This window comes from Sitophilus oryzae, unplaced genomic scaffold (genome assembly GCF_002938485.1).
Source record: "Sitophilus oryzae breed Bouriz unplaced genomic scaffold, Soryzae_2.0 scaffold_1389_pilon_pilon, whole genome shotgun sequence".
In the NCBI taxonomy this organism is placed as follows: Eukaryota; Metazoa; Arthropoda; class Insecta; order Coleoptera; family Curculionidae; genus Sitophilus; species Sitophilus oryzae.
Genome location: NW_022146047.1, coordinates 480,451 through 504,189, shown reverse-complemented (window position 1 = coordinate 504,189; position 23,739 = coordinate 480,451). Strand labels below are relative to the sequence as shown.

Sequence of the window (23,739 nt, the reverse complement as noted above, 5' to 3'; positions counted from 1 at the left end):
ATTTAGGTCTTTTCTGTATTCTATGGTCATCAAAACTTTTTGAAAAAGCAACTGCTGTTTTATAAGGTTCTGGCCGCAAAAATGGCAATCGGCCCCACTGTGCGACGTCTACAGACAATAATAGCAGCCCTACAGTAACAAAAGCCACCTCGTGATATTAAAAAATAACATCGTCAAGTAGTCGTAGTTGAAAAAATTGTAAATTGTTGGTGGCAAGTTCATTTCGCTCCTAAAAATTTACCAAGGCATATGTTGGCATCAGTCAAAAAAACAAAATGCTCAGAAGACATGGTTCTGATCGAAAAATAATGTCTTAGGAAAAGTTACTCACAAAAATATTGCACAGGGTATTTTAAAGTTAAGGTAAAAATCAACCCTTCAATTAACCCTGTATAATAAGCCAAATCCTAAAGTTTATAAAAAACTGAGTTTATGAATTAAAGTTGATATATTTATATACTATTTGCTAAAAAATTCATGAAAATAGGGTTAAAAGTAAAAAATTTAGTACTTTAAACTTGACTGAAAAATTCTCCGTTGCGCTTTTTGCCTTTTAGTGTAGTATTTTCAGTGTTGTGTCATTTATAACTTCATACCGTTTTTTGATCACACGGTAGTTAAAACTCAAGTTATAAGTTTTTTAAAAACAAAACCGTCACAAGCCCTAAATGTTAGCAGAAAAGTAAATATAATTTTTTGATGACATCAATCATTTGTCTTCAGAATATATTTCTGTGATTATATAGTTAAGTGTTAGTTTCAGAGCCATAACACTACTGTTTTCATATAGAAAAAAAGGTCATCAAAAATTCAAAATAATTTTCCATAAATTCTATTGCTTAAATTTGTTATTTCACTAAAATGATTTTCATAGACGTGTTAAAATATAACCTAGAAATACATAAAAATATGAGAAACAATATTAATAAGCTGTTACTACATTTCAGAAATAAAAGCAAAAGGCGTGGTACCACATCACCATGGCATTTCAAAGGCAAAAGACCGATTATTGCCATCTGTTGAGACATGCAGCATCGTAAGTATTTAATTTAAAGACATTTTTCTTGAAACGAATGTGAAAACAGTGAATACAAGATTGTTTGACATTAATGTCACTCTTAGTTAAATGACACAAAGACAAAAAATTAAGAATTGGTACAAAGTACAAAAAAATACAAATAAAACAATTTAATTCTATTTTAAAATTATTTTTGGATAAACATGACTCTAGTCGCTAGTGACAACAACATAAAGCCGCGTCCAAGCTACTCGAACAAAACGTTCGCGAACATATATAATTCACACTATATACTCGTAGCAGCAGGTCGTAAACGACGGCACAGCCCATCGCATCGGTCCCGAGGACTGAGTTGCGGGGAAGAATACGACAACCAGTTTGCTCTATAGATCTAGGATGCGTTTAGGTAGTCGCTGTTTTTTCGAGTGCCCGGATTTCGAGTGCAAGCATTTTATTAAATAAATTAACCGGTAAACAGTTTAAGAACTTTTGTCGTTGAAGAATCAATATTTAGCAGGCGGAGGGTCACCAGGGGTCTTTTGGTAGATTATTCATTATACTGTATTTTAAGACCTGTATTCATTTTCAGCCGATTCTACCAGGTGTTTCTCAAAAGGGGCTCACTTTTTTACTTTTTTATTTTTTCAGATAATACAACGAAATTTGGTTTGTTAGTATATGACATAAATCGGGATTGATTGACGTATTCAATTACATTCGGTCGCTTCCTGTTTCACCGAAAATGACTACAACTTTGTATTTTTAGATTGTATCCTAAGTACTTTTTTACTTTATTTGACAAAAAATGACATTCTGAATAGAATGACATACCCTACGTCAATTTTAGACAATTCCAATTAAATAAAAATAGCATTTTAAATTTCAATCTAGAGTGCCAAGTCTGAGTTAAAACTATTAGGTTGTAATCAAAGAACTTTGCAAACATATATTTGATCGTGTAATTTTTTTTCATATCCTTTCATGGCCGCTTAAAAGATGCCCAAATCGTATTTTTAATGATAACTCAAATTTTTCAAATGGTACGAGGCTGGCTCAGCATATTTGGAAAAAGCATTTTTTACGAATAATTTGGTACCACATACTTGGTATTTGGAGTAAAATTGTCGTTACGTTTATTTACGGCCATTTTTAAATTGAAAATGTCAAAAGTTGACATAATATATCATTCTATTTAGAATGTCATTTTCTATCATATACGGTAAAAAATACCGAGGATACCATTTAAATCAAAAGTTGTAATTTCCGGTGAAATAGGTAGTGACCGAAAATAAATGAAAACGTCGATCAATTCTGATTTATGTCCTATACTAACATACCAAATCTCGTTTTTTATCTAAAAAATTAAAAGAGTTATAGAAGTGCACCACTTTTCAGAAACACCCGGTATATTTATTTCTAAAACTGTAATGGTAAAATTTCATTTCCGGTGTCAAACTTCCTATTGAGTAGTAATTTTTAATTTCAGAATCCCATAATAATTCCGGTCTTTAATAAAAATAATCATAAAGGTCTTTATTAACAAAAATGAAATTATAAATATAGACGAAGTCTAGCTACATAGCTATTCACACTTAACCCACAATAAAATTAAAATTATAAAATCTTTTCTTTGTGTAAATAAATTAGTTGTAAATGTTTTTCACGATCCCAGTCAATAACTGCGTCTCCCATTGACGAATACTCGGCAAAAAATAAACATCACAGATGGACGCCCGCAATTAAATGAGACCCTTCCAAGTGTCCGGTACAATGTCCGCCAAAATGCACGCCGTTCGCTCCTTTTGATTTACCGACACCCGTCGGAAAAAGAACGCGCGCGCTCTAGCATAGGCAGACGCACGCTCTGGCGTACAAGCTAGCCGTTCGGCGCTCCGCGCTCCTTAATAGGCCTAGGCTCGCTGTACTTGTTGGCTTTATTATTTATAAATCTACCTATCTCACAATTTTCACTTAGTATTTGTTTAATTAAATATGTTCGCGAACATTTTGTTCGAGTAGCTTAGACGCGGCTTAACTAAAGTTTGTGAGTAATAGTAATTCTATTGTAATAGGGAAAGCGTTCGTGGATGTTGGAACAAATAAATATTTTAAGAATATTGTATTACCTAAATATTCAAGTTGATTAGATAATAATGAAAAGAAAAATATACATTAATTTCTCACAAACTGAATTATTTTTCAGCAATGCACATTCAATAACACCGGTCTGGAAGTTATCGTCAACGTCAACACCAGTATTATAATCGTTGTGAATACTACAAGCAATAATGCCATAGGCATTGATTTTAAGGCAAATATAGTAGCTATCTTAAATGGTAAGTAAACATGAATTCCCTACTACTATTGTTATAACGTTTTCATTTGCATTTATATCACAGTCCATTGGCTATAAGATCTCTTGCGAGTGTTTGCTTGTCTCTTGCGACTTTTTAGTAGATTTTGATAACAAGCACCTACATAGAAAATCCTTAAATAAATAGTATTTTTATATACAGGGTGGCCCATAGAAAACGTTCCGCAAGGTATAACGGCCAGGGAATTTTTTTTTCAGAAAATTCAAAAACACGCCAATTTTGTTTTTGAGGGGGACAACTGTTGCCCCAAAAATGATTGCAAAATCTTCAACCCTCTAAGCGGGGGTGTCATCCCCCAATTTTTTTCAAATGGGAAGGGGGGTCAAGTAGTATCGCAATGAAAAGGGCTTTCTATTCTCTATACTTTCCGGCTTCGTTTTTGAAAATCGGTCGAGTCATTGAGAAAATATGAAGGATTGAAATTTGAAAAGTTTATTTTAACATTTATCAGAGTAAATGATAAGGATAAATTCCTTCGACCAATTTGCTGTTTTTTCTTATTATTTCTAGATGTTTGCGCATTTTTTCACTTGCCACAAGGTTGAACGATCAGGTGCGGTAATTGCTAGATAGCTGTTCTGTGACTTATGCGTTGAAGTTCTTCTCAATATCGTTAAACTTTTTAACAATTATCAAAAAAAATGTCTATACCTATGTGGCGGATTCATCTCTCCAAAAAAATTCTTTATGGGTATTTCGCCACTGCACTGCAAAAAAAACAATTATGGTGTACTCACTTGCAGAAAAAGTGGAAATAATCGGACTTTATTTTAAAAATAATGAATGTGGCAATCGGATTGCGCAGATATTCAATGAACGCCATCCTGACAAACACCTTTATGGCAAAATTGTTCCCGAGTTAGTAACAAAATTTCGCGAAACTAGTTGCGTTATGAATAAAAATAGGCAGAGGAAAAATCCTGTAGTAAATGAAGCTATGGAGGTATTCATATTTGGCCAAGTTGCCATGGATAGTACGCTGAGCACAAGAAACTTGAAGCCAATGAGACCGGTGTGAATCGTACAAGTGTTCAAAGGATATTAAAAAACACAAGTTCCACCCGTACAAAATTCAGTTGGTACAAGAACTCAACGAAGACGATTTTGATCATCGCCTGGAGTTTTGTGAAACTATGAGTGAACGAGTGGCGAATGATAATAATTTCCTATTAAATGTGTGTTTTTCGGATGAGTGTATTTTCTTTTTGAACGGTGTAGTTAATCGGCATAACTGTCGGTACTGGGCTGAGGACAACACCAAGGTTTTTCACGAGTTGCACACACAAAACCCTCAGAAATTGGCCGTGTGGGCTGGTATTCGAAAATTCTATTGTGGGTCAGTTTAACGATACTGAGAAGAACTTCAACGCACAAGTTACAGAACAGCTATCTGGCAACTACTGCACCTGATCGTTCAACCTTGTGGCAAGTGAAAAAATGCGTAAACATCTAGAAATAATAAGAAGAAAACCTCAAATTGGTCGAAGGAATTTATCCTTATCATTTACTCTGAAAAATGTTTAAATAAACTTTTCAAATTTCAAGCCCTCATATTTTCTCAATGACTCGACTGATTTTCAAAAACGAGGCGGGGAAATATAGAGAATAGAAAGCTCTTTTCATTGCGGTGCCACTTGACACCCCTTCCCATTTGAAAAAAGTTGGGGGATGACACCCCCGCTTAGAGGGTTGAAGATTTTGCAATCATTTTTGGAGCAAAAGTTGTCCCCCTCACAAACAAAATTGACGTGTTTTTGCGGAACGTTTTCGATGGGCCACCCTGTATATACTTTTAGAAAGTGTGAAAATTTTAGTTGATGAGATAAAAATTAATATTTTTTAATATACCCGGTCCGGCAAAAGTGCGCCGGGCTTCTGTATCTCCTAGAATAAAAAACTTGGAAAATGAATTTAAATGCAAACCTAAAGTATGTACCAGGAAGAATTTCAGGAAAATATTTTAACTCCTATAGGGTGGCTCAAAAAAGTGTGAGTTGATCTGGATGATTTTTTTAAATGGGACACCCTGCATATAATTCCAATTTTTAGCTTCCTTTCAGATAACTTTTCATAATCCTAAGATATGAGTAACTATATTTCGATAGTTTTAGAAATGACAAATAAGAAAAATATGTTTTTCAGCCTTTCTTAAGAAACAAAAATTATTAAAAATATAAGAACTGTCCTGAAATCAAAACCATGTTAGGTTTAAACTACTTAAGATGGTATGCACTTACTTTGTCTTAAAATCATACAGGATGTTCAAAATTCTACGCCAAACTTTCTAAAATATAAAATAATTTTTCTTCTTTTTTTTTTAAAGAAAACACCCTGTATTTTACCTTTTTAATAAATGGAGAATTAAAAAATGAACATTTTTTGTATTTAGAGTATTTCAAAAATGTTAACGGTTTTGCAGATATTCGCTGTTTTATATTTCATATGGCATTTTCCACAGTAAATTTTTATTAAAGCCACCCAATGATTTTTCTCTCGTATTTTACCGTTAAAAGAGCTATATGAAATAATATTGCATGTATCTGCAAAACCATTAAAAATTTTGAAAAATTAATTATTTAATTTATTAATTAATTCAATTTAAAAAAAAAAGAAAGAAAAATCTATACTAATATATAAAATCCTTAAGTGACTGACATACTGATTAATCACGATTCTGCTAAAAACCACTCAACGTAAGAAGCTCAATTTTGGCATACATGTTGATTCTAGGGTGTAGAGGCTCGATAAGAAGGGATTTTTCGAAATTCCAGTTCCAAGAGGGTGAAACCACCCCTCAAATATTACAATATTTTTTATTTAAAAACGGTCAAGTTTCCGAAAAAACGCTTAAACACGTATATTTTATTTTGTTTTTTTACATATTTTAAGATTTTTTAAAAATGTATACAGGGTGTTTCGAAAAATCTGGTCATTGATTAATTATGATCCTGCTTAAAGCGCTTGACATAAAAAGCTGATCTTTTGGAAAACGGATTGACTTTAGGGTGTAGAGGTTCAATAAGAAGGGATTTTTTAAAACTCGAATTCTAAGGGGGTGAAACCACCCCTCAAATATTAGAATATTTTTTATTTTAAAACTGGTCAGTTTTTCGGAAAAACTCTTGAACACGTATATTTTATTTTGTTGTTTTACATATTTTAAGATTTTTTTTTAAATTTACACAGGGTGTTTCATAAAATATGACCATTGAGTAATCACGATTCTGCTTAAACTGCTTGACGTTTAAAGCTGATTTTGGGCAAACGGATTGACTGTGGGGTGTAGAGGTTCGATAAGGAGGGGTTTCTCGAATCTCAAATTCCAAGAGGGTAAAAACGCCCCTCAAATATTACAATATTTGTTATTCAAAAATCGGTTAGTCTTTCGGGAAAGCGCTTGGACAAGCATAACTTAATTGGTTTTTTTACATATTTTGAATTTTTTTAAAAAATCATACAGGGTGTGCCAAAAAGCTTATTTTAAAACTTAAGCTTTTTTAAACTGCTTGACGTAAAAAGCTTATTTTTGGCAAACGGATATTTCCAAAGTCAAATTCCAACGAGATGAAACTACCCCTCAAATATTACCAAGTTATCTAATAATATCGCCATATTGTTGTTTTCTCATGCTGACATAAATGTGAGAAAATTTTATCCAGTTTGTATGTTAATGGAAATTCTTGTTTTGCATTATCATCACCATTACAAATGATTAATTCGATATAATAGTTATTTTATATTTTAGAAAGTTTGGCGTAATTTTGTATACCTTGTATGATTTAAGATTACGAAAGTTATAGCAAAATAAGTATAGACCATCTAAAGTAAATACCTAATATAGTTTTGATTTCAAGACAGTACTTATATTTTTAATAATTTTATTAATGCTATTTATTATATTAATATTTTTTTAATGTTATATACAGGGTGGCGCACCTCATTCACCTCTGTTGATTATACGAAAATGGAAAGATGTAGAAACAAAATATTTTCTGGGTATATGTGGGGAGGCTATGTGCACAATTTAAAATTATTTTGAAATATACAGGATTTGTCAGAACTAAGATCCACACTAAAGTTAGGCATTTATTATAAGAGTTAAATATGTTTACAAGCTTTGGTTTTTGAGATATTTAAATATGTATGTTATAATAAAAAAATATTGTCAACACCCTGTACATTGCTTTTCAGAATTAATTCTTATGCTAACTTTTAAGCTAAAGAATTAAGCTTTACTAAAAATGTTGATTGCTTCGTTTAATGTATACAGGGGTATCAAAAATTACTGGTCTATTTTAAATATTTATTTTACATAAAAACTTAGTTATTTCAAATACAAGACCCTGTATTTTTTAAAATAAATCGAAGCAGATTCAAATGCTCTTTCAAACTATATTAGGGTTTCTTTTTAACCTATCTAGCTCAGCTTTTGAATAAATAGCAATTTTTCAATAAAATGGAAACCAAGAGGGCTAATGTCGTCATGGCAAGTTCCTAGTGACAGTAGCTATTTTCAAAATCGAAATTAGTTTATAGACTTTATTTAAATTTATACCAGTTTACTTTTATTTAATTTACCTATAATAATTTAATAAATAAAATTTATTAAATATGTATTTATTATTTTATTAAGAAAAACGAAGTAGTTCTGTGATTTATTTTACGATGACTTGCAGATATATCTATGGATTTTCTATAAAAGAGCCAATTACGGCAAATTCATTTTCTTCATTACCAACGGCAGGTTTCTGCCTAATAATTTTTTTATAAATCACACTACCAGCTCTGGGAAATAGGAAAAGTTGTTTTTCAAAAGAACGCTTATCGGGAAGATTCCTATTTGGATATCTTTGAGCATAAGCCCTTGAGGCCAAGGAGCAATTTGCCCTACAAAATAAAATCACTAATAACATATCCATTCCAAAACCAAAGATTTTAAACATATTTAACCATTAAAATATATGCCTTTTTTTGGTCCCAAGAATCCAAAAATGAAATAAAATACCGGGTGTTCCATAATAAAAAATATAACTTTGGTATGGATCTTAGTTCTGAAACACCCTGTTTATTTCGGAATAATTTTAAATTGTGCATATTGCCTCCCCAGATATACCCATAAAATATTTTCTTTCAACATCTTTCCGTTTTCGTATAATCAACCGAGGCGAATGAGGTGCGCCACCCTGTATAATGGGTTTGGCTTTAGTCTTGTTTTTTTACCAAACTAAGAACAAGACCATTCTAGCTCATCACTATTTTCTATAAACGTCTAAACTATCATCACCGTATAACTAAAATATTGTTTCAGTCTCATAATTTTTTTCTGCTTTTAGGAAACAACGGACAAGCACTTTTCATTAATCTGATTACCAAAGCATATATCTGGTTCGACGGTAGTGCAGGAGTAACTGCATGGTTAAAGAGCAGCGTTTCCCTCGAAGTATATATCCAAAAATCCTTCAGCGTCGCTTTCCAGTCTTCAGTTGGTAAGTAAATCAAATATTCATGTTCGCAATTAACTTTATTTAACTATAATAATAATGAAAATAATAAACCGGATATATACAAAAAAAGACCAGATATTATCAGAAAAACATCCTAAAACAATCTATAGACAGCAAAAATGTAGAATGTGCAATAGAGCGGAATAACATATCAGCCATCTGGTAGCTGGATGCTCAACACTTGTTCCGACAGAATACACCCATAGACAAAACAAGGTTGCAACATACATACATTGGATTATATGCAGAAAGTTGGGTGCAGGACAAGTATTATGAACACGTTCGCGAGAAAGTCCTAAATATTAAACGACACTGTAGTACTATGGGATGTGCCAATTATCACAGAGCGAACAATATTAGCCAACAGACCGGATCTGGTATTCCGTGACAAGAATCTGATCGATATGTCTGTTCGAGACGACAACAACATATCAGCGAAAGAAGTAGAGAAAATCAGGAAGTATAAAGATCTTGAAATTGAAATCAGCAGAATGTGAAACACGAAGAGGAAAGTAATCCCAGTAGTAATTGGTGCACTGGGTATGCTAAAGGGTATATTTCATCATTCATATCATATCATTCATAGTAATTTCATCAAACTTATACCTGGCCACCCACCAACGAACGAAGTACAGAAGATAGCTTTGCTGGGAACAGCACGCATACTCCGATAGGTGTTAGGGTGAATACTAGGTCTTTTGTTGAGACCCGGATTCACCTATTAACGTCCATTAAGAAGGCGAGAAGAGAATAGAATGAAAACAATAATGTTTTTTCATCTTAAGAAAAAACTACGTTTTCGTAGACAAGTCATTATAGTAAAACACTCACAGACACGAAAAATGGGAACCTTAAAAAGTTTAATATATTTTGTTCCACAACTAGAAATCTTCCGTCAACTAGATTGGACCAACAAAAGACATTCAGATAATTAAAAATAGATGAAGAATATTTTAATCTTAACCATGTAAGATTCGCTGATGACATAGTCCTAATTGTCAATAGTCCCGAAGAACTAAAAACACAAATTTTAAGAACTAAATACAGCAGCAATAAAGTAGATTTCAAAATGGATTTAACAAAAACTAAAGTAATGTACAACGAACTAGTAGGCAGACAAGACATTCAAATAAATAACACAAAACTGGAAATAGTAGAAAAATACATATATTTGGGACAACTAATGCACACCTCGGGATCTCTACTACCAGAAATCAACCATAGAATTAAGTGAGCATGAAGTACTTATGGAAGAAACTCCATCATATTCAAATCTAGAATGCCACTTTATCTAAAGAAGAAAATATTCGACCAATTGTACTACCAGTCTTGACCTATGCATGCGAAACTCGGACTCTTAAGCCCACAGCCACACAGAAAGCGTTTTTAGCGTTTTGCATTTTTTGCGTCTCAAGCGCTTTTTGCGATTTTACCGTTTAAGCGCTTTTTTCGATTTGTGTCCATTAAAAATACGCAAAAGACGCAGGTCTGCAGTTTCTATCAATATGTCAATTAGTAACGTCGCAAGCTCGTGGATTCCCGGCCCGTCCAACAATCAATCCTGTGAGAAAGAGATAGGCGAGATCGGCGCCGTTAGCGTTGAAGAGACGAAGATAAAAGATGCTGGGATTGAATTGTGGACGGGCCGGGGCTTATATTCGGAGACAAACACAATCTACTGCTAGTGCCAGTGGTGTGTGTAAAAATAATAATTATTATTTGCCATTTATTTTACGAATTTTAGTTTATATGTGTATAGTTTTTTGTTGTAGTGTTGTGGTTAGTACTTGTTATAATTATAATATAATAAATAATTATAATTATATAATAGAATAGTAAATATCTCTAGTTGCTAATGCAATTTTAGGACATGATTTATGAAACATTTTGGAGTGAAACTTCTTTACGCGCGCTGGGAGTAAAAATTCAAAGCCGTGACATACGAGCTAGTGAGACGGCCCTGACACACGAGCTCGTTGTAACGAAACGTGTTAACGGCTTAGAAATACGTAGTGACGCGACGCGTATTTGTGAGCAGTCTACGTGTTTATCAAAAATATCGATATTTTGATACAAATTTTGTAAAAGTGAATCAAATTATTACACGTAAAAAACTATTTTTATTATTTTACGCGAATAAAACTGTTACACGTAAACAACCATTTTTTACGCGTATAAATCTATTTGTTACTGGTAGAAAACTATTTTTTACGCGTATAAAACTATTTCTTACTGGTAGAAAACTATTTTTTACGCGTATAAAACTATTTGTTACGTGTAAAAATCTATTTGTTATACGTAAAAATCTCTTTTTTTATGCGTCAAAAACTTATTGTTTCTGGTAGAAAACCTTTCTTACGCAAAAAAAATATTTTTTACGTGTAAAAAACTATTTGTTACACGTAAAAAACTAATTTTTACGCGTCAAAAACTTATTGTTTCTGGTAAAAAAACTTTTTTACCCCAAAAAAAATATCTTTTACGTTTAAAAAACTATTTGTTACACGTAAAAAATTATTTTTTACGCGTCAAAAACTTATTGTTTCTGGTAGAAAACCTTTCTTACGCAAAAAAAATATTTTTACGTGTAAAAAACTATTTGTTACACGTAAAAAACTAATTTTTACGCGTCAAAAACTTATTGTTTCTGGTAAAAAAACTTTTTTACCCCAAAAAAAAATTTTTACGTGTAAAAAACTATTTGTTACACGTAAAAAATTATTTTTTTACGCGTCAAAAACTTATTGTTTCTGGTAAAAAACCTTTTGTTACGCAAAAAAAATATATTTTACGTGTAAGAAAATATTCCTTTAATTTATTACTTTTTCAACATTTCAAACTACACTTTGAATTTAATAGAATCTTCCTAAACAGTAGATGTTCTTTATAAAAATATTTTTAGATAATACCCTAAAATGAAAAAAAAATGCATACTATTTAATTTATTTTTACTCTATTATTAAATATAACGTCCGCCTATGACGGGGTCTCGTCTTAGAAAACGCTAAAGACGCTACAGAAAACAAACTGATTTGTTTTCATTTGAGTTTTTTGCGAGACACACCGAACGCTACACGCTTTTGGTGTGGCCACTCCTATATAATCCTGTTATTTTGTTTTAGTCGCTAAAGACGCTTCATTCTAAAAACGCAAAAAACGCTTTCTGTGTGGCCGTGGGCTAAAGGTTGATTCTCACTATACCTTCCGTTTCCCTTCCGTTTACATAAAATATTAGATCATGTAAATGAATAGGACAATGCACACTATCCGTTCCGTTTGCCTTCCGTTAATAGATGTCATCTACAGAAGCAAATCCCTCAAGTGGCAATGGGCAGGACACCTGGCAAAAAGGACGAACAACAGATGGACCACAAAAAGTACAGCATATTACCCTCGAGGATTTAAGAGACCTAGGGGAAGACCAAACCTGACATTGGACCATGATATTAGCAGGGATAATTTGGGCCCGCATACCCAACAATAGACAACAACAAACTACAGTACAAGTATCTAAACATTTGAGGAAGGCTACACCATAATTGGAAATGGTGAATAAGCTGAAAATGATGATGATGCTGATGATGATTTTGTTTTTATTATAATTTTGATAATTTTTAAGGAATATGTAGCTAAGTTATTTAACTTTTTAGTATCTTTTTCTAAATTAAAAATGAAAGTTCCATCTGTCAATTATGTGAGGAAAAAGAAAATGTTGATATTTTGGTGAAAGTTTCAAACACCCTACACAACTACACTAACAATTTATTTACATTATTAAAGTCACATAATAAAATTACAATTCATCGAAATTCAAGATAAGATCCTACAATATATTTCTGCGTAGGCTACTTAAGGCATTTTTTGCACTGCTCGTAGTGCTGCTTTAGTTTTTTTTCATATTTCCTCCATTTTAATGGAAACGTACTCGAACGTATGCCGAATTTGTGCGAAAGGTGTTTTTTGATAAAAAGCTGTGTGAACTCGATTGACAACAACAGTCAATTTATAAACATGTCAAAATTGATAAAAGCTGTTGCCTTTTCTTTAATGGACGTTCGAAAAGAAGGTAAAAAGAACTGTTTTTTTTCTTTTTTGCACTTAATTAAACCTAAATAATATTAGTTTATGGCAATTTATTTGAAGGCAACAAAAATTGTATTTTTACATTTTTGCTTGTCACTCTTTAAGACTTTTAACTACTTTCCCTTTCAAATCCTCTTAAACGGCATGATAATACTTGTTGCTGAAAGTATATTGCATATAAATTAATTGCCATTGGCTGCCGCGAATTGCCGCCGGATCTTATACCGGGTGGTTAAAGATTGACTTTTTGTCTTAAAATAAAAGTAACTTATTTTTTCCTCTCCGTGTCAATTTATTTCGTGGACACACTGTATACCAATTGACAATAAAATTGTATTTATAAAATGAAACAACAGTCTCTTCTATATTTTCAACATTTAAAATAAATTTGACCTCTTCAATATGAAAAAACATTTACATATTTGCAAACATAATCTGTATACATTTCCGAATAGTTAGAACTTAAAATGCAAATCACACGAACCGGGCCCATTTTTTTAATACATATTACATTAAGTTTTTTATATACATTTATTTAGCATTTGTTATCAATTTCTATTAAAAAAGGTGCAGTCAAGCTATATCTAGATATCTAACAGTTATGACCGCGCAGCTAATTAAGGGGAACCACTGTGCGCCGCCGCCGGCACACGAACGCATTAAACAAGTTGCAACAGAGATACCTTAGACAACTGTTAAGAATCAAATGATACCACCACGTCTAAAACGTGTCAGTCCTTGAACAAGCTAGCTGCAAAAGCGCTGAAGTTATGATTACTAAATCCCGCTTAAGATGGGCTGGCCACGCATGCAGGATACAAGAAAACCACCTACCGTAGAGTAAGAGGAAACCGGGTGGACAACTCAAAAGACACAAAGATGTTTTCCTTGAAAACTTAAATGGGATAAACATGCAGAATCAGTCGGAGGAAACAGCGCACAATAGAACGCAATGGAGAACAATTATTGTAAACTCAGTTAACAAGGACAACCATAAAGTAAAGAGGCAACAAAGTAATGAGATTTTTGAATGTCCGTAGTGCGGAAGAGAGATAACATCACGTATCAGGCTTTTCAGTCACAGAAAAGCTCATGAAGGAAAACGCCTTGCATAAACATCTTCTGATGCCTGTCGAATACTCGTTAGCGAGTAATGGCAGTAAGTAAGTTTAAATAAGGTTTTTTAGGTTTAAAACATGACTGTGATGAGTTATTATTTTATTTTGTTCTAGTATATGCCTAAGGTTTCAAAGCAAAACATTATTCTTCTTTTATAGGTGTCAAAGGAAACCTATCAACTATAACTAGCGCCATTCTGGAGCTAGTATTTGTTATCATAGTATCAGTTGAAGGGGCAAGTATTGGCTCTAACGCAACGGACGCATTAAATGCTGTCATCGCTGCATCCGTTCAAATAGTTGCATATTTATCAGGATCTGGAGTACTGAGTGGTATATTAGTGGTAAGATTTAAAAAAAAATCTGCACAATTTATTATGTATCCTAGACGGTCACTCAATGTCTCGAAATAGCTCCATATTAAGTGTTATATTTCAGACGTTTCTATAGATCTTTTTATTTTTATTTTTCAATTTCGACAATGACTTAGGTCAAAAATATTTTATAAAAGATATTTGATGAAAAAATTGACAGTGTTAATACAATATTTTATAAAATCCCACATATTACACTGTCAAATTTTTTGACAAAATAAAATCTTTGACAAAGAAATTTGATAGTGTAATACTGGACTTACTTAACAATCATCAAAATTTTACGTACTTCTAGAAGTCTCCCAAACTTCAATTTTGAAATTTAGTTAGCGTTTCTTAGCAACGAAAAAAAAAAATTAAAATCCCGAAAATTCATTGCTGAAATGAAAAATAATGATTATTAAACAAAGCGTCTCGCTGCTACTTGTAACTGAGTGTCCAGTCGACATGAAGTTGCAGAAAAAGTTTTGATTTCTTTGGTTTGGACTCTTTTTAGATATTCTCTAGTTTTTATAATTCTACTGCTTTAAACGTCTTGATTTTGAAATATAATGCCTCGCGTAAAATGTCCAGTTAGCTTCTCTATCGAATGACTCGTAATATTATACGTACGATTTTTGTTCTATAGCTTTGATTGTCATTATTGGTTTCATGATTTAAAGGCTTACTTATTTATTTTCTGATGTTATTTTAAAAAATATACCATACCATCGAAAAAAAAACGGCGTCAAATACTGCTGGGGAATGACAATTGATAATAATTTTGGCGAGGTCAAGACCTAGACGTGTTATTTGGCTCTGGCTCTCTTTATTTTTTAATGGCGCTTACTGCCAGTTGGCATTAATATAGTTCTAATTTATTTTTCCATTGAGTAAAAATGTTTTTTAAATGCTTCGTATTAACGTTCTATCCTTTTTTAATCGTTATATTATAATTAGTGTTAATTTTGACAAGTTTTATGTCAATTTTTAGTAATTGACGTCTAGAAATTGACCTCGCCAAAATTACCATCAATTGTCATTCCCCAGCCGTCTTTGATACCGTTTTTTCTTTGTTCATACTGTATTAACCTTTTACTCTATGGTATTACCCGAGAAAAAAAGGATGGTGACCTACAAAAAAAAGTGAAGTGCAAAGTCTCACAACGCACTTCTTTCACTACAACGAATTGTGAGATCTGATGAAAAACCAAGACAATTATTAATATATTAGTTGTAGAATGTAGAATGAGTGGAAAGTTAATCACCACGCCCTTAAAAAGATCTGTTATGTTCCCCTTTCTGGAATTGTAACTCATCATACAGTCTATAACTCATCCCATATGGGGATCTTCCTATTGTAGGGGAGGGTAGGGTATTTTCCATCTTTATTCATCCTCCGAGGAGTGGACATCTACCTCCTACGAGGGTATACACCCTTCCACGTTTGGAATCTAGCCGTCCGTTCCCTTCACACCACTAAATGTCCTTCTAGTCTGGATGCCTGCTCACCAAGGGATAGAAGGCAATGAAAAAGGAAATGATCTAGCTTGAAAAGGAGCGAACACTCCACTCACTGAACCAGAACGTTCTGCTTTCCACGTGAAAACCAACTTAAAGCAGAACTGAAGAATCTGAAAGACTCCATCCCTAACCTGAAATGAGGGTCATCTAACGGTCTAAGATACTCAAAAAAGTTCCTCAGAACTTACGACCGAGAAAAATCAAAGATTTTCCTTGATTTAAGTAAAAACAATCTTCGGATTGTCACGGGGTTTCTAACAGGACACTGACTGTCTTCTCAACGAACACCTCAGTAGGCTGAAGCTAAGAGACAACGGCGATTGCAGATTCTGTGGGGAAAATGGGGAAACACCACCTAATCACTGAGTGCGCCGAGACGACGACCGTTTGTACCATGAACTATCTGAACTAGCTGATGTCGAGGATGGAGAGCTGGCCTCTGTGGAACCGTCTCAGATACTGGCTTTTGTTAAAGCCCTGAGACTGTATGATGAGTTGTAAGTCGTTATAACTCAAGAAAGGTGAACACACAATAGATATCTAAGGTCGCGGTGATTAAGTCCCCTCCTAAACATTCTACATTCTACATTCCCTTCATACTAGAGATCTTTGTATCCGACTGAGGTAACCGTGAAGTGGAGGCTGGAGGACATGTCTCCATTTCCTCCACCTCTTTAACTTGGTCTCTCCTTAGGCCTAATACCGGTGTTGTCCCGAATCTGTGATAGAGGATATATTCCTCTTTCTCTATAGCCTCCTAGGATTTGAGGTCAATTCCTATTGTGACGACCTGATCATGGCCCTCCTCCCTCGAGTTGATGACTCGCCAACTCGATGTCCTTACATTGGAGGTTTGACAAAGCTGGTTGTACGTCCTTGCTTGCCTACAGGTGTTGGACACGGTTTTCCATCCTGGCTTTTTCTCTCATTGTTTCCTCTCGTTGCTGCCTTCTAACTTACTAAAATCACTGACTTGGTTTTACGTGAGATCTCACAACTTTTTGTAATATAAGAATTGCGTTACGAGACTCGGCATTTTTTGTTTTTAATTACATTACAATATATCACATTATATTATGTTTCAGCTCTTTGCCTCAGGAGCAATATCCGTAGGAGGAGGAATTGTATTTATAGCATACGTATTTGTCGGTATCGCCAAGGTAGTCAGCGTTATCGGAGGTAAATATCTGTATAAGTTTGAAAAATAAACCTTAACATTAATTTTAATCTAATCTTCAGGTGGTATCCAAGTGTTGATCAGCAAAAGCATAAGCTTGAACTTCGAAGTCCTTTTCTCCCAAGCCAGCGGCATTGTTAAATTTGTGCAAATTGTTTTAAGCCTCTCTGCTGTAGTGTCTGTTACTGCACTACAAAGTATTACAGTCAGACAGTTCTTAGAGATCATAGTAGCCCTTGGTGGATTCAGTTCCAGCGGTACAAACGGTGTCTTTTTGGTAAGTTTATAAGTTCTTTTTGGAAATTATTAATTGATTTATTAAATCACTAAATAAATATTTGACTTACAAGCAATACTATGTTAGGTAATTTTTCTTTTTCTTTGTGAAAAAAAAACTTTAAAAAAATGTTTTAGCTAAATGGTTAAAAATTGCTACACTTATGTAAAATTACAAAAGATATAACTTTTTTACAAAAAAAACTTCTCCACTATGATCTAAATTCTTCCCGAAGAAGTTAACATACCGTGCTGGCAACTGTTACTTTTGAGTCGGCATTTACATGTGTGGAAGTAAATTGCATAGGGATCTTATTAAGTCGGAGTGAGGGAAATGCGACGGTGTGCTGTTGCGGCGTTGCCGGTACGCCTTTCCCTATCAAGTAAAGTAAAACCACGATCGCAAACCGCTTATTTTTAAAAAACTTTTTTTTCAAGAGATAAGTAGATAAAATCATTAGACATGTTTCTGAGCATCTGAAATGGAATTATAAGGATATCGTTAGGGTGTCATTTTTTCATAACGAGAAAACGTCAGTAATCGCGATAATTTAAAAACTCAACTTTTTAAAACATAACATATGTTTACATAAGAAAAATTCGATAAGGTTGTTTTTCCATTCAAGAATTGTAAACAATCCATCCATTTACTTTTAGAGCATAGCAATTTTCAGCAATCGTGTAATTTTTTTATTGATAAAGATTTTCACATACTGTCTACAAAGAAAATACAGCAGAAATATTAAAAAAGTTCTTGAAAAAACTACAATCTATTATTTCTAATAGATTTCAAGATATCGATTTTTAAATTCAGAGTTCTAATAGCGCGACCACTATCGAACACCCACTCAATTCCGCTTATTTTTACCAAAATGCAAGTGTTTCTAGCTTGCACTTAAAAAAATTCAAGCTATAGGGAAAATTACAACAACTCGTTGATAAATAAACAAATTAAATATCACGAGACGTAATTAAATCGTGAAGCTGAACGCATGACGTACACCTTTCCCTAGAACTTTAAGTACTGACAGAGGTATTGATTGGGTCGACCGGTCAACTGCGGCAAATCTGCTATATGCACAGTTTCTCGGTTTATTTCATACGTTTGGCAACATGTTTACTGTCCTCTCTTTGTTCAATACATTATAAACGCATTGTACTCTTCTTACATACGGAAATCTCGACCCAAGACTAACCTTTGCCAGCCCTTAGTATAAACAGACCTCGAAAAGGTCATAAAACGGGACCAACAAGTTAAATTATTTTATGTCATCTGTACTCTAATTCAAAGCAAAAACGAAAGTAAAATATCTTAAGCCAAAAAACTAAAGTGAACTTAATATGTGACACCATATTTATTTCTTTATTATAGATCTTGTACCTATACGTCAATGTTACCCAAGACAATCTTGCTGTATTCATAGTGTGGCTATTAAGATTCTCTGCCTCAAAATCAGTAGCCATATCACTTGAATCTGATTTGGCAATATTCGTCGAACTGCAGTCCAGAGTTAATATTAGTTCTGCCATAAGTACCTTCGTTTCATCTGTATCTAATAGCAGTTCAATATCTATTGGTAAGTAAATATTTAGCTTTCATATTTTTGAATTTGATGCTTGTTTGGTGCTTTTTTCTGCTAAACATTTTATGTGGTTTATTAATGGCTAAGAGAAGTCTTAAACGTCAGTGGCGGCTTAGGGAGGTCAATATCTAAAAATATTGCCTCGATTTTTTTAAAACGAGCCCTTGGACGCGCCCAAATTTAATTGGTTTCTTACAAGGTATTTTTTAAAGGAAAATAAATATAAATTCGGTTAAAATGAAACCTACCCTTAATTTTTAAACAGGTGGTCTAGTGCCATTTCACTAAAAATCCAGTCAATGTTCTTTACACAAATTTTCCACGGTAGGATTTAAAATACATAAATAATAATGTCACAAAAATATAAATGCATATATACAAATACACAATTCTAAAAGTTTTATTTCACATTTTTTTTATATTTTAAGCCAATGCGGCGTTTTTCGAAATTTAAGCAATTGTTTTCTTTTAACCGCACGATTTCACAAACTAAACACCATGTTCTATTACTATTTTAAAATATCTATTCCAGAATCAGTCAACCACAGTTCATCATTTATCTATAACCAGAAAATTACGAATTATTACCTACACAAATTTCGCGCTACACCTCAAACTAGATGGGATTTCTTTCGATATTAAAAATTTAAATATTCCTTTATATTGACTAAACCAAACATTATACGCGATAAACGATACAAAAACCTAGGTTGTTTTATAATTTGAGTTTTTATAAACACCCAAACTGCCCAAACGGCGAAATTTTTCCAACGACTGAAATCCTTTTATGAATGACGCGGTCAATGGCCCAATATAAACTATATCTATCGCACCTTAACCCGTTATATTTTCTATACGTAGTATACCTTACCTTGTTGGCGTTACGAGTCGCGGCATTTGGAGTTTAATACGTGCAAAACATAGTGGGAACGAAGGACAAAATGAAATTTTGACCGGCAGTAGAGAAAATAGGTAAAATAAAACGTTTTGAAGCGAAAATTGGACATATTAATGGTTTTTGGGAATAATTTAGAATATCTTAGAATGGAAAAAAGTTACTTACAAAAAGTATAATTTAAATAGGGTTTTCCTAATTTTCTTCTGATTTTTTTGGGAGGACATTGACCATTTGACCTTATGGTTAAGCCGCCACTATTAAAAGTGTATACTTTTACTTAAATTATTTTTTTTATAAAGATTAGGTGTTTTAATCATATCTATATAATTAAAGATCTAAAAATATATTTTAATATGATTATGAATTTTGTAATTTTTAGATGGTACAGTATATAAGAATATAGTTTCCATCTTAACTGCACAATCAGGTTTAAGTCTCATTGTGCAAGTTGTGGCTGCCGTAGCAGCTTCACTCTCAATTGCAGTGGTTACTTTGTTGATCAGGTTACTTATTGTACTGTTGGTGCTGCTCACAACACAAGCAGGAGTAAGTACTTAGTAACTTATTAAATCATCCATTAGTTATAATTATATATCATATGTACCATATGATAAAAAAACGGCGTCCAGTTGGCTTGGAAATGACGATCGTTGACATTTCCCGTACAATTTTACATATAAAACGACAGCGATCATCATTTCATAGCCATCACTGACAACGTTTTTTTTTCGATCATACGGTACTTTCCTGGATAGAAGATAACTAGGAAATCTCTCAGAGTAAACATATCTTTAACTCTATGGTTTTTCTTCATTTTTTAAATTAAACACCTTGTATATTATTCCCTATTGTTAGACGGAGAATTAAAAAATGAACATTTTTTGTATTTAAAGTATTTTAGAATGTTTAATATTTTTGCGGATATTCGTAATATTATATCACATATTGGTTTTTCAAGGATCATTTCTTATCAAACTCACCTAATGATTTTTGTTTTGTATTTTACCATGGAAAGAGCAATATACAGGGTGTCCCAGAAATAGGTGCAAGTATTTTAAGGGGTGGTAGATCTCGATACAAGAAACATATTTTCTCTTTATCGTTTTTCAAATAAGTCCAAAATAACGGAGTTATTTTACTTTGAAGATTTCAAAAAAAAAAGATTTTTTGCTAAAATTTTGAGAACTACTGGATCTTTTCTGGATTTTCTTTCTTGTAAATTTAATCTACTACCTATGTTGCCATATTATCAAGAAATTATTTTTTTTAAATAAAAACTTAAAAAAATTCCAAAAAAATTCCGAATTTTCCGTGTTTCTGGGGTTGAACTATAATACCAGTTAAAATACTTGCACTTATTTCTGGGACACCCTGTATAATAAAAACGCGAGTATCTGTAAAACCGCTAAAAATTTTAAAATTCTTTAAATACAAAAATCGTTTGTTTATTAATTATTCACATAACAAAAATATAATATACAGAGTGTTCTTTTTAAATACACGAAGAAAAATTATTTTTAATATTAGAAAGTTTGGCATACAATTTTGAACACTCTGTATGGTTTAAGATTATGATATTATATAAGTGTTTCTTGCCTTGAACTGCTAATATAGAAATTAATTCCACGCTATTACGATATTTATAGCAAAGTAAGCACAAACCAATTATAGTAAAAACCTGGTATAGTTTTCATTTCAGGACATTTTTTGAATTTTTCAAAATCTTTCCTCACACTTTGGACAGACTTTACGATACTCATACTCAAATTTGTCAAAAGCAAATCAAAACAAAACAGACAAGAATTGTGTTTTAAAGTGGCTACCATGACCTGGTTTGGTTTGGTTGGTCGTTTTTAATATAATATGAATATAAAAATTATATTTAACTGTTTTGTTAATCTTTTTATTCAATAACATAAACACAATTCAATTTTCAATAGTAATACCATTTGCCATATACACGAATATACCGGGTGACCAATTAAGAATGCCGGCGTCCATTCTTAATTGGCCACCCGGTATATTCGTGTATATGTATCTGTATCTCAGAAACTAGTTATCGTATAACTTTGGAACAAAAATTCTAATAAGTAAATCGACCAAGAAAAATTCCTGGAAATTATTTTCAAAAAATGTCCCCTAGGGGGTGTTTCTCTGATAGCCAATCAGAAAACAGGGTTTTTCTCAAAAATATGCATGTGAACAGGCATTTTAAATATTACTAATTAATATTAATTACTTATTAGTAATCATCGAGAAATTTGTAATTTTTTTGATATAAAGTATTTCACAAAATAAAGTGGTGGGGGAAGGTTAAACTTGCTTTTATTAGAATAAGGATAACTCTGGTTTAGATTACCCGATTTAAACAAACTAGGACTCGTTTAAAAGAGCGTTTCTTCCTTAATGATAGCCTACTACTACAATTTTTAGACCATATAAAGCGGCATTCTAACATGATTTGTACTCTTAATATCTCCGGTAAGAGAGAAGCGCTGCTTCCAGCGCTCTCTAGCTACCACGAAAAAAAATATGGAAACAAAATTTATACTGGAGATCATTAAGGAAGAAAAGCTCTTTTAAACAAGCCCTAGTTTGTTTAAATCGGGTAACCTAAACCAGAGTTATCCTTATTTTAATAAAAGCAAGTTTAACCTTCTCCCACCACTTTATCTTATGCGATAGAGCAAAATACTCTATATCAAAAAAAATACAAATTTCTCGATGATTACAGTAGTAAAATGTTTAAAATAATTGTTCACCTGTATATTTTTGAGAAAAGCCCTGTTGTCTGATTGGCTATCAGAGAAACGCCCCCTAGCGGACATTTTTCGAACTTGAAAATAATTTCCAGCAATTTCTGTTTTGATCGATTTACTTATTAGATTTTTTTTCCCAAAGACCATTCTTAGTTGGCCACCTGGTACAGCTAGTAATTAAAATAATACTATAAATTGTTTTAGGTTAATTTATTGATCGCTGCTGGCATTACCGGAATCGCCGTAATAAACATTGGAGCTTTCTCAATTTTCACAATAGTCGCGTGGATAAGTCAAGGTGTCTCAGTGTTGTTAAAAAATATCGTAGGAGGTCTGTTCACTGCTTTTACAGCAGCGCTAGCCATCGTCGAAGTTTCAGTCACCACATTCTTACTTCAAGCTACTCCCCTTATCCTGGGTAAGACTATATTTAAACTCCTTTACTAGATAAATTCTGATTGTCAAAGGATATTTAAACTCCTTTACTAGATAAATTCTGATTGTCAAAGGAAACCTGTGTGATGGTAATTCTCACAATTTGTGTCAGAGAATATTCAAATTTAACGAATACATCCATTATTTTCAAAGAGACGTGGTTTATAACTAAAAGAAGAAAAAGGCTCAAAGCCTCGGTCTCAAATTGTTGAGACCGTGACTTTTTGACCTGACCTTGTTGTTGAGACCGAGAATCTTTTTCTTCTTTTGGATGAGAATATTGAGATTGTAATCGTGGAAATAAATATATTTTTTGACACAATTTGCTGTTACTAGGCACTATTGTAAACTGAGTTGGGGAAGAATAATAACTTAGCTAATACAACAATTGTGTCATATATATATTTACAAAAATCTAAGTACAATGTTGTGGTTTTTCCTTTTTATACTAAGGGTTGGCAAAGGTCAGTCTTGGGTCGAGACTTCCGTATGTAAGAGTACAGGGTGTCCCATTTTAGTTGAAATCATACGGTATCTCCATTATTAGTAAAGATAGGAGGATGCGGTTTGCACAAACCTGTCCCACTTTTTTGTCAAACGGAAGACGCTGTCAACAAATTTTTCATAACCCTCTTC

The 23,739-nt window shown here is 32.9% G+C and overlaps 2 protein-coding genes across 3 annotated transcripts in view; one reads left to right on the top strand and one right to left on the bottom strand.

Moving 5' to 3' along the window:
* The window catches only part of LOC115875498 (beta-alanine transporter), a 934,216-nt gene that overhangs the window by 497,341 nt on the left and 413,136 nt on the right, over positions 1–23,739 (bottom strand). The gene's annotated exons all lie outside the window — the stretch shown is intronic.
* Positions 1–23,739, top strand: part of LOC115875497 — a 30,196-nt gene that overhangs the window by 2,939 nt on the left and 3,518 nt on the right. Inside the window, exons 2-10 of the mRNA XM_030890967.1 lie at positions 948–1,036; positions 3,222–3,354; positions 8,727–8,879; positions 14,258–14,442; positions 17,061–17,154; positions 17,215–17,429; positions 18,801–19,005; positions 20,289–20,455; positions 22,873–23,086. Of these exons, the coding sequence (XP_030746827.1) occupies positions 948–1,036; positions 3,222–3,354; positions 8,727–8,879; positions 14,258–14,442; positions 17,061–17,154; positions 17,215–17,429; positions 18,801–19,005; positions 20,289–20,455; positions 22,873–23,086 (1,455 nt within the window). The remainder of the gene's footprint in view (positions 1–947; positions 1,037–3,221; positions 3,355–8,726; positions 8,880–14,257; positions 14,443–17,060; positions 17,155–17,214; positions 17,430–18,800; positions 19,006–20,288; positions 20,456–22,872; positions 23,087–23,739) is intronic.